Source organism: Lepidochelys kempii, chromosome 6 (assembly GCF_965140265.1).
Source record: "Lepidochelys kempii isolate rLepKem1 chromosome 6, rLepKem1.hap2, whole genome shotgun sequence".
NCBI lineage: Eukaryota > Metazoa > Chordata > Testudines > Cheloniidae > Lepidochelys > Lepidochelys kempii.
This window is the reverse complement of record NC_133261.1, coordinates 61,772,223-61,789,210: the sequence shown is the minus strand read 5'-3', so window position 1 is coordinate 61,789,210 and position 16,988 is coordinate 61,772,223. Positions and strand designations below refer to the sequence as shown.

Here is a 16,988-nt window from a genome sequence, read left to right as displayed (position 1 = left end):
TCAATTTTCCCAACTGTATGAGTAGCATTCATTCTGATTTTCTCATGCTCACAAGCACTTTGTATTGATTCCCAGTGTTAGGTATAAACGCTGTCTCCATTGGTGTTTTTCCTTCATTTTCCTAACATTTCAAATAACCAAAATATGACATCTGTCTTTATCAACAGAACGTCCCAAATTCTGGCTGCCTCGCTATCTACGGCAGACTCTGGTGAAGAAAGTAGGAGAGACAATCAACATTGTGATTCCCTTCCAGGTATGTGATTGATTCAGTTTTGACATGGGTCTCTTTAGTTGCTTATATAACAGATTATTTTTTCCTTACCCAAGCTCCCCTGCTGGCTGGCCACTGGTTCCTAAAAATGATGGGCTTGTGTGACGTTTAACCTAGAATCAAATGTGATAGTAGCCCTATATGGTTGGATAGTTTACAGTAAATAAAGCGGAGATATGCAGCAAGTTAGGCCAGTCCTCACACTAGACCAAATTCAGTTTGTTTACAACAGTGTAAGTCTGGAGTACATCTACTGGAATCAATGGATTTACTCCCGATTTACATCAGTGTAACTGAGCAGAATTTGGCCCTCTATTCACAGATCAGATAGCAAGCACTGAATAGCAAAGAAGGGTCCAATGATCTAATGGAGAGAATCAAAATAACAATGAGCCAGAACTGGCTTTATGTATTTAAGATATATAGTTCAAATTCAATTATGTTTAAATATATTTTAACACAAAGGATTTTTTGTTGTTGACAAATAATAATTTTATGTATGCCCCTCCTGTTAGTTTTTGTTCTGATAAGTTATTTAAAACGGGGTGTTCCTGCCCTGCGTCATTCACAATACATTGTACAATCCACACAATGAATAAGACAAGATACCAGCTTATGCTCATGCAATTAAAGATGCACTGTAATGCCAGGCAATAGAGTTAAAGTTGTGAGTGCAAATTTAAAGAAATTATATAATGAGGCAGTGCTGTCTTATTTCATGTCCTCAGTTTGATGGCTTTTACTACAATCCAAATTGCACATGCACGGCACCCTTTATCAGAAAAAATGGCACATGTCCAAAGTAAGATTTTTAACTCCTTATAACCCTTTTTGATAGTATTAATTATGTGCCAGAGCTTTGTAAAGGCATCTTTTTATTATTTAAATAGAAATAAATAAATAACCTGGCCAAATCAAATTAAAATATTGTACTTCCTTAAGGACTTGCTTGCCAAACTTCAGATTTCTAAACCCTGCTGCTGAGGTACAACAATGGGTTAAGATTGTTTCCCTCTTTCCTCCTACTGAAAAACAAATGAACCATTTAAAATCAAATTCTCAATGCAAATGTGAAAACTTCAGAAAGTGACAAGCAACTAAAAATGGGGGGTTATAATGGAAATGCTTAGTCCACCTTACCTATAGCTTTCACTACATGCTCCAGTTGTCATAAATAATATACAATAGTATTTTTAACATTTCACATTAAGGACAAATATTAAAGAAAAAAGACAACAAAAATCAATCATGTTTATTACATTTAATTAAAAAAGATAAGTACTCAAAAACATCTTAGGAAGGAAAAAAATCTACACAAATTTCAATCATCAAAAGTTTATTTCATACAAATAATTGTCATCATTCACACTGATATAAAAATAATCAACAGGGGGAAGAGCCAAGCCTTTAGGCTCAGCTGAATGTGAGGCTGCATGTATCTGTGCTACCTCAGAAGCATTCCGAAGGAATTGTAACTCTTTCTTCCTTGCTTCCTTCTTCCTTGGGAGGGGAGAGCTACACCACTGGAAAGGGGTGTATCTTACTTCTCCTCTTGCATACACCTTGAAAAGAGTGTAAAGGAAGAAAATAGTGGCTTTTATGGCGTCTATGTATAAAATGTGGCTAGGATACTCATTAACAGAGTATGTTTGTTTATGCATCTCTGTGCAAATAAGCCTGCAGAGAGAGGTGTTCAGAGTTTACGCACATGTACGGTGTCTACGTGTTCATTAGAAGTGTAATTTGTATGCATGAGGCAGATATGAATGTCAGTGCTTTGTTGGGCATGTATTCAAAGTGTGAAAAATTGCATGGCAGATTTTCAAAACTGCATGTGTGCAACTACATACAGTTACTGTGTGCATGCACTTGAAATTATACAGAGTGTATAATTAACTAGGCAGTTAAATCACTTACTGGTTATCTGTGCGTGCATTTGCTGCAATTGTATAAGCAATCACAGTAATCACATATGTCAAAGAACATATATTTTTGTATGTGAATTTATGTCAGGATGAGCATATACAAAGAAGGATGGTCTTCTGACTGAGGCATAGGACTGGAAGTTAGAACTTGCAGATTCTATTTCTGGATTTGACACTGACATTCTGTGTGACCTTAGGCAAATAATTTGATGTTTCTCATTTTCCTCATCTAGAAAATGAAGAAAATGATGCACCTTTAGTGTCAGGTGTGGGTGTTTGTGGAGATTAATTCATTAAGGTTTGTAAAGCATTTTGAAATCTCAGATGGATAGAGTTAGAGATATGCAAAATATCATTTCAGTAAGGGAGAGAACTGTGTATATATAGTACTTATAAAGTGCTTATGTTGAGGATGGATGGGAAGTGGGAGTACTGTATGTACAGATGAGTGGAATCTATATAAAGTACAGTTTGCATGTGTTGTGGCTTGTGGTTTCCAGGTTATACAAAGGGGTTTATATGCATGGGGATGTATCGTTTCAATGAGCAGTGGAAAGTCAGAAATTTGAAGCAACTGTGATATGTCATGTGTGAAGTTGAGACATACGGAGTTTATGTCTTATGTCTGAACTGCATGCTTAACATCGCTACCATGAAATTAAATGCTTACCATTATTCTTTCTCAAGTCCCTCACCCCTAAACTTTCTAAAGTATTTTTTCACTGATTCATAGATATTAAGGTCAGAAGGGACCATTATGTTCATCTAGTCTGACCTCCTGCACAATGCAGGCCACAGAATCTCACCCACCCACTCCTACAATAAACCTCTCACCTATGTCTGAGCTATTGAAGTCCTCAAATCATGGTTTAAAGACTTCAAGGTGCAGAGAATCCTCCAGCAAGTGACCCGTGCCCCATGTTACAGAGGAAGGCGAAAACCCCCCAGGGCCTCTTCCAATCTGCCCTGGAGGAAAATTCCTTCCCGACCCCAAATATGGCGATCAGCTGAACCCTGAGCAAATGGGTAAGATTCACCAGCCAGATACCCAGGACGAATTCTCTGTAGTAACTCAGATCCCACCCCATCTCATCCCATGTCTAGCCACATACAGAATGCAACATTTTATAGGGCAGACAATTTTGAGTTACTGTTACTCAGCAGGAGAGTGAGTTTGTGTGTGTATGGGGGTAGGGGGGTGAGAAAACCTGGATTTGTGCTGGAAATGGCCCACCTTGATTATCATGCACATTGTAGGGAGAGTGGTCACTTTGGATGAGCTATTACCAGCAGGATAGTGAGTTTGTGTGTGTGGTTTTTGGGAGGGGGGTGAGGGGGTGAGAGAACCTGGATTTGTGCAGGAAATGGCCCAACTTGATTATCATGCACATTGTGTAGAGAGTTGTCACTTTGGATGGGCTATCACCAGCAGGAGAGTGAATTTGTGGGGGGGGGTGGAGGGTGAGAAAACCTGGATTTGTGCTGGAAATGGCCCAACTTGATGATCACTTTAGATAAGCTATTATCAGCAAGACAGTGGGGTGGGAGGAGGTATTGTTTCATATTCTCTGTGTGTATATAAAGTCTGCTGCAGTTTCCACGGTATGCATCCGATGAAGTGAGCTGTAGCTCACGAAAACTCATGCTCAAATAAATTGGTTAGTCTCTAAGGTGCCACAAGTACTCCTTTTCTTTTTGCGAATACAGACTAACACGGCTGTTATTCTGACACAGCTGAATTACTGTTAAATCTTTAAAACATTTTTAAATTGAAAAAAGATATAATTTTGCTGCTGTGATAACTCAACAACTGAAGGAGTTTTCCACAAAACATTTTTTTTTGGTCTGAAACCAAAAGTGGAAAATTTCAACTCAAAAGAATTCTTCATAAAGTTGTAAGTGAAAACAAGTTTAATGAATGTTGATTTGTAACCTTAACTATAGCTCTCACTAAAGTAAAAGCTCTGAAGGAACTAATTAAATCATATTTAGACTACAATATCCAATTTTTATCACCTTTTCTAAAAAAAAAACAACAAAAGGAAAATAAAAATAAAGATTGAGAGGTTTAGCTTCTTCAGGTAGGCTAAAAAAATTAGGACTGTACTTGCTAAAGAAGAGGCACTTCAGAAGATAAGACTGCAGTATTCAAAATACAAAAAGAGATTTGGAGTACATAGACAAGCCTCTGAATTAATGCTAAACCTCTGTGAATAGAAGACACAATCAGGAATTGAGGAGCACTGTCTGATGGCACTGTAAGTCAGAATCCTGTGTTCTATTCCTGTGACTGAGTCTCTGACCTTGTCAAAATCACTTATTCTCTATGGGCCTGTTTACCCATCTGTAAGGCTAAGATTTAGTCATGGATATTTTTAGTAAAAGTCATGGACAGGTCACAGGCAATAAACAAAAATTCACGGCCAGTGACCTGTCCATTACTTTTACTATAAATACCCATTACTAAATCTCTGCTCTTAGACCCCTTTGCTCGGGGGGGAGGGGGCTGCTTCGGTAGTGGGGACTGTCTGCCGTGGGGCGAGGGGGCGTGTCCGAGGCCCATGGGGACTGCTCTCCCAATATCCTCCAGAATCGCCCCTGGATCTGCTGCTCTGACCACCTCTGGGACCGTCCTTGCTCGGGCACTCCCCGGGCTGCTGCTTCAGCTGCCTCCAGGACTGCTATTGCTTGAGCGGTCCCTAGGGCCAGCTGCTCTGGTGGCCCTGGAGTCAGCCACACCAGTTGCTGCAGCTGTGGAAGTCACAGAGGTTGTAGAAAGTCATGGAATCCGTGACTTCTATGATGTCCGGACAGAATCGCAGCCCTACCCATCTCTAACATGGGAATTCTACTATTCAGCTACCTTATAAGGGTATTATTAGGCTGAATTAATGTTTGTAAAGAAATTTGAAATCCTTAGATGAAAAGTGCTAGAGCAGGGCAAAAGCCAAGTAATTAGTAGACCACTCCTTTTTTTATAGAGCGCTGTAATCTTGTGGGACATCCTGTCAAGAGGAGGAGGTTTGTACACATTTATTCCAAAATTAACTAGACAAGTACTAGAAGTAGTATTATGTGCTATTATTGGGGACTCAAGGTATTCCTTAACTGCCTTCCTGCCCATCATATATCTGTAAATATTAGTGTCTAAAAAACATTGTTAGAAAAAATCACTTCTCTATCTCCCTTCAGTAAAGCCCCTGAGGCTCTTCTGGTGTGCCATCCACCTACTCTGCCTCTCACTGTTCCTTCCAAGATTAGATATTGCTCATTACAGAAATCCAATCCTCCGAGATATGAATTAGGAACATGCTTTCTATGGGTTCATGCTTTTCACAGTCTATAAATAAGAGTATCGGGATATGAAAACCAACAGTGCAAACATTTGCCCTATTTCATTAGTTACTATAGCATCTTAAATAAGGGGTTATAAAAAAAGTGCCTACTCAACCGTACTATAACTACAGCAATTGCTAAGATACATTTATGACTAAGAGGGCACTTTCATAGTAAGTTTCTATTTTGAGCTAGATATAACTTTCAGAAAAAGCTACTAAAATTTGTCATGGCTCTTCGTTACTGAAAAAATTTAGGGACAGATCTTCTGCCTCCTCTAATCCCTTTGAGCTATTCCATTTTGCAAACAGGTTGGAAAACCAGCCAAGTACCTGGTCCTAAATGTTTTGGTAAATAATAATTTCAGTCCAAAAGGTAATTTTTTCCCTTAAAGTTATAAGTTTCTTTATATAAGTCCCCACCTTGCCAGTCGACATAATACATGGCAGTGGTATTATATGTGAAGATCTTGAGAGTGATAAAATTCAACTGAGGAAAGAAAGATTTGCAAGTTAAACTGGATTGCTCTGAGCTCCAGAACGTTTAAGTGTAGAAAGGATTCTTTGTGCCTTAAATATCATGGATAAACACCCCATATTTGGGTGAAGGCAACTGACACCCCTTCCCTCTGCAGCACTAGTGATTGAAATGGGACACTTTGCATACCATCTCTGGTTTGTCCCAACTAAAACCTCTCCAACGCATCATCAAGGATCTACAACCTATCCTGAAGGATGACCCATCACTCTCACAGATCTTGGGAGACAGGCCAGTCCTTGCTTACAGACAGCCCCCAACCTGAAGCAAATACTCACCAGCAACCACATACCACACAACAATAACACTAACCCAGGAACCTATCCTTGCAACAAAGCCTGTTGCCAACTGTGTCCACATATCTATTCAGGGGACACCACCACAGGGCCTAATCACATCAACCAGACTATCAGAGGCTCGTTCGCCTGCACATCTACCAATGTGATATATGCCATCATGTGCCAGCAATTCCCCTGCCATGTACATTGGTCAAACTGGATAGTCTCTACATAAAAGAATAAATGGACACAAATCAGACGTCAAGAATTAGAACATTCAAAAACCAGTCAGAGAACACTTCAATCTCTCTGGTCACTTGATTACAGACCTAAAAGTGGCAATTCTTCAACAAAAAACTTCAAAAACAGACTCCAATGAGAGACTGCTGAATTGGAATTAATTTGCAATCTGGACACCATTAACTTAGGCTTGAATAAAGACTGGGAGTGGATGTGTCATTACACAAAGTAAACTATGTCCCCATGTTTATTTCCTGCCCCTCCTACTGTTCCTCACTCGTTCTTGTCAACTGCTGGAAATGGCCCACCTTGATTATCAGTACAAAAGGTTTTTATTCTCTCCTGCTCGTAATAGCTCACCTTACCTGATCACTCTTGTTACACTGTGTATGGTAACACCCATTGTTTCATGTTCTCCGTGTATATAAAATCTCCCCACTGTATTTTCCACTGCATGTATCCGAAGAAGTGAGTTGTAGCTCACAAAAGCTTATGCTCAAATAAATTTGTTAGTCTCTAAGGTGCCACAAGTACTCCTTTTCTTTTTGTGGATACAGACTAACATGGCTACTACTCTGAAACCAGTCCCTCTTTAGTCACCCTTTGTGGAAGAGCAGAGTGGTCACATAGGTGCATGAAGCCATATGACCCAGGAGCCTTGGGATACTATATCTGTCTTATTATGGGCATATTTGAGTATTGTAGATGATATTCAAGCTGATCCGCTGGCTAGGATGGAATTTAAGGCCATGCCTCTGAACTCCAATATTTCAGTAAGAATGAGTGTTGATTTTGGTAATCTCAGAGACCCAGAAACTGGAACAATTTCCAAACTGATGAAGCATCCTGAAAGGATTTGCCTTGAATCAGCAGGGATACATGTGGATTCCCGCTCTTCTGAAATGGACTGTAATTACTGTTGAGCATTTGGTGAAGACCTTTGGAGCTGTGATATGACCAAATGGAAAGATCCAATATTGCTACTGTTGAGTCTATGAAACGGAGGTACTTCCTATGAAACAGATGATAGTGTGGAAATATGTGTCCTTTAAACTGAGAGCAGTGAACTACTCCTGCATATCTAGGTAGGGGAGGATGGACAGTAAGAACTTAAGATGAGTAAAAAAGTATACCACATGCCTAAAATCCAGGATAAGACTTAATCCTCCCTTCCTTTTGAGAATCAAAAACTAACAGGAATAGAATCCTTTTCATTTAAATTGTTTTAAACTTCTTCTATGGCTCCCAGTTGAAGGAAGAGACCACTTCTTTTTTCAAGTTTATCCTCAGAAGGGTCCATGAAATGGGATGAAGAGGGAGGGAGGCAGCTATGGACTGGAATAGGATGAAGAAACCTTGTCTGGTACTTTGAGAATCCACTGGTCTGAGGTGATTCTATTCCATGGCAGGAAGAAATAAGGCATTGCAAAATGTGGGAGAAAATGGAAGAGATCTGTAAAATGGTCTAGTCCAAGGCTCTCAAACTGACCATCAAACTTACTGCTTGCATTCTAATGCAACAACTAATGATCCAGAGGACAGAGTAAAGATCCTATTCCTAGAATAGTGTGGTTACTTTCCAGGTGGCTCACCGGGTGTTTTAGTATAAATTCTGGCCAGACCTTTGCCTGAAGGTACTTGTGTCTAAAAGAGAACTTCCTTGTAGTGGCAAAGAAAACCTAAAGGATGCTCTTGAATCTCTCAGAGTAAGCAGAGAATCATCTTGATTTAAAGACCTCAGGACCTTCGAAGCACAACTCCTCGATGGTGCTTCTGCAGCATCTTGAGAAGTCTGGAGGACTGTAGTTCAGAGGATCTTTGCATAGTTACCGCAATGGCAAATGAGAGGGCAGCTTGTCAGAGGCATTCATTGCTGCTTGAAGGGAGTATGTGATGTTGGCAGACCAGGTGCCAGCTCATGCCAATGCCCTTAAACCTCACTGAACACTTACAAATGCATAGCTGGAAACTAGTGTGTTAGCATTTTTAAAATAGATGTTAAGTTTCTAAGAATGTGTTTAGTGTTTGGACTTTATGAAATGCTTGTGAGTTGCTGCATTCACGAATATCACTTATAATATCTGTATCCCATATTATAAGGTAATATACAAGTGTTTGCTTTGTAACTATTAAAGTGTTTGCTATGAAGCTGGAACCCCCCCCCACCCCCCAGTCAGGAGAGAAGCATTACCATGTGTGAAATACTAGTTTACCATGAGAGTTATCATCTCCTGCCCAAAAAAAGAAGGCATGCGGACACCAGAGAAATGATTGTGGAATATCAGGGAATGATTGTTGATTGTTCCCCCCCACAACCACAAAGAGGAGACATGTACAAACCCGCATTCCGTCACACGTTGAACTCTGGGGGAAGAGAATAAATATCCCTGACTAGAAGGAACTGCATCACTATACTGCTTGGAATTGAGAGGGCAGTATTTCTAAGCTTAAACAAGCGATCCCCAAGCTGTTTAGCTTGGGTTAGCCCTAAAAGACATATAGAGCTTGCATATTACAGCAGCTTCTATACCTTTTAAAACCCAACACTGTAATTCATTAGTATGTGTATATTTACTTGCTTTAACCTTGTAAATAACTCATTTCTTTTTCCTAGTTAATAAATGTGTAGTTAGTGTATTATAAGATTGGCTACAAGCATTGTCTCTGGTTTGAGATATGAGGTACAATTGACCTGGGGTAAGTGACTGGTCCTTTGAGACTGGGAGTAACCTGAATATTGATGTGATTTTTGGTATAAGGGATCATCTAACACAAAGGCAGGCTTTCCTGGGTGGCAAGATAGACCGCAGTGCTTAAGACAATTGTCTGACTCCATGCTAAGTCTGGTATAGTGCTTGAGGAGTTCACACCTGATATTTCATTGGTGAAATCTAATTATAGAACACACAACCAGTTGGGGGTTTGTGCCCTTGTTCTTGACAGACTGCCATGAGATGGGCATGCACGTTCATGAACCACTTCAGACAGCTTGACAGAGTGAGACTTTGTGAGACTTTTTTTGCCTCATTTCTGGTGTCCTCAAGCAGCTGATCAAGAAGAGGAGACCAGTTTGTCCCAGTTGAATAAATCAGTTAACCAGCAAATGTGGTAGTACAGTGGATTGTAAGGTGCCTAATGAATAAGGGTTCCTGCCCAGAAGTTCTAGGGATGTACTTTTGAGAGCCAAATTGTTTGAATGTTTCTTAGGCTGCTGAAAGAATAGGAACCCCAATGTAGGATTGAAAAAAAGGACCCAAAGCACTTTTGAGGAGCTAAATATCAGCTATCTTGGAAGTGGCTGGTATTAATGGAAGTATAGGTTATAGATCTTTTATTGGCTCCAGAATGTCTTCATTTATGGGCACAGCCAGTGTGCCTGACTGTTTGGAGTGAAATATATCAGTTTATGTGTTTTGTCCTGCACTACCAAAATTCTAGATCCAAGGATGCTGCAGTTCTGGACAAGAGCTTCTGAAAGGCCTTGAAAGCAACTGGAGAAGGGAGTCAGGGACTGGTGGGAGGAACAGTAGCTGGAGTAACAGCCTCAACAGAAAACACATGAGGTTTCTGTTGTTAATCTTCCACTTGCTCTCAATTTCCTCATCCTCCAAAGAAAAGGGGCATTCAGATAGCTAGCTCTCCTAATTAATCTCAGAGGAGAAGTCAACTTCAGTCTTTTGTCAGTGTTTGTTCCCAGAATGACTTATGTTAAAATGGGGGTGTTATATCTACATTGCCCAGTTAGAACATGCTATTGACCCATGAGGATGGAAGAGAAATATCTAGAGGGGCCCAGAAAATGGAGAAGCAGACAAAGAATCATATGTTCATCTATCAGTACAGCACCTGAAATTAATTCTTCTATTTTTATAGACCAAAAAAAAAAAAAAAAGACCCTGAAAAAAGCAAATCTGTTGTTGTCCAGAGAATAAGCTTGCTCTTTTCTTCCTACAGGGTAAACCTCGACCCAAAATCACTTGGACAAAAGATGGTCAAACACTAGACGCCAAAGAGGTGGGAATTCGGAACAGCACCACAGACACTATCCTGTTCATTCGAAAGGCTGAGCATCACCACTCAGGAACATATGAAGTGGAAGTTCAGATAGAAAACATGAATGATAAGGTTGCTATTACCATGCAGATAATGGGTAAGAAACTGGTGACTCTAAAGCTCAACATTTAAAATTGTGGAATTAGTATGTGTATCCTTCTGCACAGGAGAAGAAAGTATGGATCCCAGCCCTGGTGGGTTTATGCATGATTTTACTACAGGTAGGAAATATGAATCCAGGAATTAGTATGCTGGTGTCATGATCCTTCTACACCCAGGGGTTGTAAATGCAAAAAAATCATGGGACTAGTATGTGTATTATTCTACTCTTCCCAGAGTCAGAGAAGGGCGCTAATATATTAGTAGGAGGATTCTACTTGATTCCGGTTGTGAATTTACCCTAATTTTCTAAAAGAATTCAGAGAATACTTGTCTAATACAATTATAGCAGACAGAGATGGAAAGACCTATTAGATTAGATAAGGGCTTGTCTACATGATGCATTAGTCCACATCAGTGGGTGTAAATTTTAGTTCACATGAGCATGTCATGGACTTACTGGTTGTGTGGACACTGCTGGCACATACGAAAAGCTCCCTAGTACATGTTAGTGAAGTTCTTCACAGGACTACCTTAACACACACTACGGAATGTTTAGTGGGTGCCAGCAGTGTCCACAAGTCCAGTTAGTAAACAACACACTAATGGTACACTAGGATTTACAACCCTCTGGTGCAGAGTAACATATCCCATAAGCAAGCCCAAAGACAGTCCATCCCTTGTAGCCCAGAGCAGAATTGTTCTGTACTGCACATTTCTACTCTCATTTTAATGGCACTTCCATAAATTCTCTTGGAAGATTATTCACAGACTAATATATATCTCATAGTCAGCAAGAATTCTGTTATAGCTCTGTGTAACATACTAAATAATGCTAATGCTAAATACTAATAATACAAAATAATATTTTATCTTTGCTGTTAACCATCTGCAAATATTTTAAGAGTATAATGTTGCTTAGCCACATTATAAATATTGTGCTCTTCTAGGAGGAAAGGTTAAATCACTTCCTTCAGCCCCGATCATTTTTGTTCTCCTTAAACTTCCTCCAATTTGTCAATATCTTTCTGGGAATGTGTAATTTTATTGAACTTTATTATTTAATATAATTTCTGACCATTTAGAACTGATAATATGGAGCTTATTACATATTGTTGAAAATTTTAAAAATTTTAATATATATATAGGATAAAGATGGCAAGAGTGAGCACCTAATGGTTTTAGACACAAAGGACCTAAGGCAGGGGTGGGCAAACTTTTTGGCCGAAGGGCCACATCTGGGTATGGAAATTGTATGGCAGGCCATGAATGCTCACAAAATTGGGGGGTGGGGTGCAGGAGAGGGTGCAAGCTCCAGCTGGGGGTGCAGGAGGGTGTTCCGGGCTGGGACCGAGAGCAGAATAGGGATCAGGACCTGGGCAGGGGTTGGGGCGTGGGAGGGGGCCAGGGGTGCAGGTTCCAGGCGGCGCTTACCTCAAGCGGCTCCCAGAAGCAGCGGCATGTCCCCCCTCCGGCTCCTATGCAGAGGCACAGCCAGGCAACCGCACACTGCACGCTGCCCCTGCAGCTCCCATTGGCCATGGTTCCCGGCCACTGGGAGCTGCGGGGGCAGCACTTGGGGTGGGGGCAGCGTACGGAGCCCCCTGGCCGCCCCTGCACATAGGAGCCAGAGGGGGGACATGCCGCTGCTTCCAGGAGCCGCGCAGAGCAGGGAAAGCCCCCAAGCCTGCTCCCTGGCTGGAGCGCCAGAGTGGGGCAAGTCCCACACCCTGCTCTCCGGCGGGAGCTCGAGGGCCGGATTAAAACGTCTGGAGGGCCAGATGCGGCCCCTGGGCTGTAGTTTTCCCACTCCTGACCTAAGGCATGCTCTGGTCCTGTACAACAATACTAAGTATTTTCCTTCCAATGTTTGCTACATCTCATACCATAAAAATGACTTTATATAGAGGGAGTCATTTTATATATCATGATATATACAGTCATTTTATATATCGTAAAAATGACTTTATATTTTACATATTGTGACAAAGTTCCTGCTCTACCTTGGTGTGTCTTGTGCTTATTGGTGGATTTGCTCGCCTTGGAGCTTCACAGCAGCCCTCAGCTTGGCCATTTTTCTGAACCCACAGTCCAGGTCGACGACTCCTGTGTCTGACCAGGAGTTGGGAGGATTTGGGGGGAACCCGGGCCCGCCCTCTACTCCGGGTTACAGCCCAGGGCCCTGTGGAATGCAGCTGTCTAGAGTGCCTCCTGGAATAGCTGTGCAACACCTACAACTCCCTGGGCTACTTCCCCCTGGCCTCCTCCCAACACCTTCTTTATCCTCACCATAGGACCTTCCTCCTGGTGTCTGATAATGCTCATACACCTCAGTCCTCCAACAGTCCACGTTCTCACTCTCAGCTCCTAGTGCCTCTTGCTCCCAGCTCCTCACACGCACACCACAAACTGAAGTGAGCTGCTTTTTAAAACCCAGGTGCCCTGATTAGCCTGCCTTAATTGATTCTAGCAGCTTCTTGATTAGCTGCAGGTGTTCTAATCAGCCTGTCTTAATTGTCTCCAAAAGGTTCCTGATTCTTCTGGAACCTTCCCTGTTATCTTACCCAGCGAAAAGGGACCTACTTAGCTTGGGGCTAATATATCTGCCTTCTATTATTCTCCTATAGCCATCTAGCCCAACCCTGTCACATATCCCCCCTCTCTGCTCAACACTACGGGGTTGGGTAACTTGGGACGTCAGGCAGTGTATTTGTGACAAGCCATCTGCATTGCCATGGTGGCTTCCAGCCCCGTGTTGTACGGTGAATTGGAAAGGTTGTAGGGACAGGAACCATCTGGTCACCCTTGCGTTCTTCTCTTTATTTCACTGCATCCACTGGAGGGGTGCATGGTCGGTCACAAGGGTAAACCGTCGTCCCAGAAGGTAATAACATAGTGTTTCCATGGTCCATTTTACAGCAAAGCACTCTCTTTCAACCACGGCATACTTCTGCTCTCTCAGGAGGAGTTTCCTGCTGAGGTAGAGGACTGGGTGTTCTTCATCTCCGACCATCTGTGATAGGACAGCTCCCAATCCTACTTCAGATGCATCTGTTTGTAAAATGAATTCTTTGTTGAAGTCTGGGGCTATAAGCACGGGGTTACTGCAGAGGGCTGTCTGTAGACCCATGAATGCTTTCTCTGCGGCATCTGTCCGCTTCACCATGTCTGGACCCTGGGCTTTTATCAAGTCTGTTAGGGGACTCGCTCTGGTAGCAAAATGGGGAATAAATCGTCAGTAGTACCCCACCACACCCAGGAATGCCCGGACTTGCTTTTTCTGATTCGGCCGGGGCCAATTTTGGATAGCCTCTAGTTTGTTTAGTTGGGGCTTACCCATGCCCCTTCCTACAATGTAGCCAAGGTATTTAGCCTCGGCTAGCCGTATAGCACACTTGGCTGGGTTGGCTGTGAGACCAGCCTATCTTAGCGTGTCCAGAACCGCTTCCACCTTTCCTAAGTGGGTTTCCCACAGTCAGGGACGTGAATAATCACACCATCCAGGTATGCCGCTCCATAACTGGTATGGGGCCGTAGGAGCTTGTCCATAAGATGCTGGAAGGTGGCAGGTGCCCCATGCAATCCAAAAGGAAGAACAGTATATTGAAACAGACCCTCTGGTGTAGAGAATGCCACCTTTTCTTTCGCATCTTTGGCAAGGGGAATCTGCCAGTATCCCTTTGTTAAATCAAGGGTGGTCAAAAATCGGGCATTGCCCAGGCGGTCAATTAACTCATCAATACAGGGTATGGGGTATGCATCGAATTTGGATCTCTCATTCAGCCGACGAAAGTCATTACAAAACCTAGTGGTGCCATCGGGTTTGGGCACCAACACAATCGGGCTTGACCACTGACTGTGGGACTCTTCGATGACTCCCAGCTCCAACATCCTTTTTACCTCTGCCTTGATCTCCTCCCTTTTCGCTGCTGGGACCCGATAGGGCCTTAAAGTTACCTTTACCCCAGGGTCTGTGATAATGTGGTGATATGCTTCAATGGTCTGGCCTGGTTTGGTTGAAAACACGTTCTGGTATCGGTTGATCATCTCAGTTACCTCCTTCTTCTGGTTTGGTGTCAGATCAGTGGATATCCTGATCTGCTCCTGCACATTATTTCCCTGGATTGGGGTCTCTTGGGCCACTACACATGCCTCTCGTTGGTGCCAAGGCTTTAAGAGGTTAATGTGATAAATTTGTTCTTGTTTCCGGCATCCTGGCTGCTGCATCTTGTAGGTTACTTCCCCCACGGGTTCAACCACCTCATAGGGCCCCTACCATTGGGCCAAAAGCTTGCTTTCTGCTGTGGGTACCAACACCATCACCCGATTCCCTGGTTGGAACCGTCGGACTTTTGCCTGGCGATTGTAATAGATTTGCTGGGCCTCCTGTGCCTTTTCCAAATGTTCCCGTACAATAGGGGTGACCCGGGCTATCCGTTCTTGCATCTGCAATACATGGTCAATTATATTTCTCCCCTCATTGGGTTCCTCTTCCCAGATTTCTTTTGCAATATCTAGTATGCCACGGGGGTGGTGCCCATATAATAATTCAAAGGGGGAAAACCCAGTGGAGGCCTGAGGTACCTCCCAGATTGCAAACATAAGGCAGGGAAGTAGGGTGTCCCAATCCTTCCTGTCTCAACTTACCACTTTCCTTATCATTGTCTTGAGGGTTCGGTTAAACCTTTCTACCAGCCCATCAGTCTGCGGATGATAGACTGAAGTTCTCAGGGTATGTATATGGAGCAGCGGTCCTTCATTAGCTTCAACATAAATGGGCTACCTTCGTCTGTTAATATCTCCTTTGGTAGCCCCACTCGGGCAAAGATCCCCACCAACTCTTTAGCTATCGTTTTAGAGGCCGTGTTCTACAGGGGGACGGCTTCTGGGTAGTGAGTAGCATAAGCCAAAATGACAAGTATATATTGGTGGCCCTGGGCTGTCTTCTCCAGGGGTCCCACTAGATCCATGGCTATTCACTCGAAGGGGACGTCTATGATGGGAAGGGGTACTAATGGTGCCCTCAAGTGCGGACGGGGACTGTGCAGCTGACACTCCGGGCAGGATGCACAGTACCTCCGCACTTCTTCATATACTCCAGGCCAGAAGAATTGTCGTAGGATCCATGCCAGGGTCTTCTCTACCCCCAAATGCCCCCCAAAAAGATGACTATGGGCCAGATTTAATACAGCATTCTGGTGTTTTTGAGGTACTAGGATCTGCTGTACCTTCTGCCCCTGTACTGGTGCAACCCGGTATAAGAAATTCTTCTTCATTATGAAGTAGGGTCCTGGTCCCTGGGTTTTCCCTTCCATGGGGACCCCATCTATTTCGGTCACCTCCTTCCTAATGTTGTCGTACCTGGGGTCTTCAGCCTGGTTCCATCCAAAATTTCCTCTCCCAGGGCTAATCTGCCCGAGATCTAGGGGGTCAGTCTCTGTTGCCTCTACTGGTTCAGAGGCGTTAGGGTGTGGGTCAGACTCGGGTGCTTCTCCCTCCTGGGTGGCCTCCTTTTCAGCTGCTTGGGTCCGCCTACCTACAAGAGCGAACCTCTGGCTTTGGGCCAGTATTTGGGTTCCCAAGGCATTAGCTGCCCTTCTTTCCCTTTTTGTCTTTCTACGCTGTCTGGGAGTAGAGAACAAATCTGGGGATATTTCAGAGAAGGTTGGGGGTTGAGAGTCTACTGTGGATGCCTCACTACTTTCAGGGCTTCCCCCTTTCTCCAATTTCCCTACCAGGAATAAGTCTCCAAACCCTGGGAAGTCCCTCCCTATGAGCACTGGGTATGGGAGTTTAAGGACTACACCTGCTGCTACCTCAGTAGTGTTCCCCTGAATCTCGATTTTTACTGGGATGGTGGGGTAATAACCAACTGTCCCATGGATGCATGTTATCCCTGTACACTTGGCCCACAGCAGCTGATTACGCTTCACGAGCTTCCCCGAGACAAGCGTGATAGCACTCCCCGAATCAACCAGTACTGTGGTCTCTACACCATTTAGCTTCACTGGTCTAGTGTACATATGTGGGGTTAGTGAGACCCCCACAAGGTGGATTAGGGAGCACGGGTCTGCCCAGTTCCCTAGGTTACACTGCATAGGGTCCTTGGCATTGGGACACTGTGCAGCTATGTGTCCCCACTCCCCGCAGGCGTAACACCTGTATGGAGCCCTAGGCATTCCCCGGTCTCTGGATTTGGGTAGTCTAACATCACGATTCTCTTTCCCCTCAGTGCTCCGACTCCTT

General features: G+C 43.2%; 1 protein-coding gene across 1 annotated transcript in view; it reads left to right on the top strand.

Moving 5' to 3' along the window:
• The window catches only part of MYBPC3 (myosin binding protein C3), a 128,627-nt gene that overhangs the window by 92,683 nt on the left and 18,956 nt on the right, over window positions 1–16,988 (top strand). The window contains exons 28-29 of the mRNA XM_073350333.1: window positions 168–256; window positions 10,545–10,740. Of these exons, the coding sequence (XP_073206434.1) occupies window positions 168–256; window positions 10,545–10,740 (285 nt within the window). The remainder of the gene's footprint in view (window positions 1–167; window positions 257–10,544; window positions 10,741–16,988) is intronic.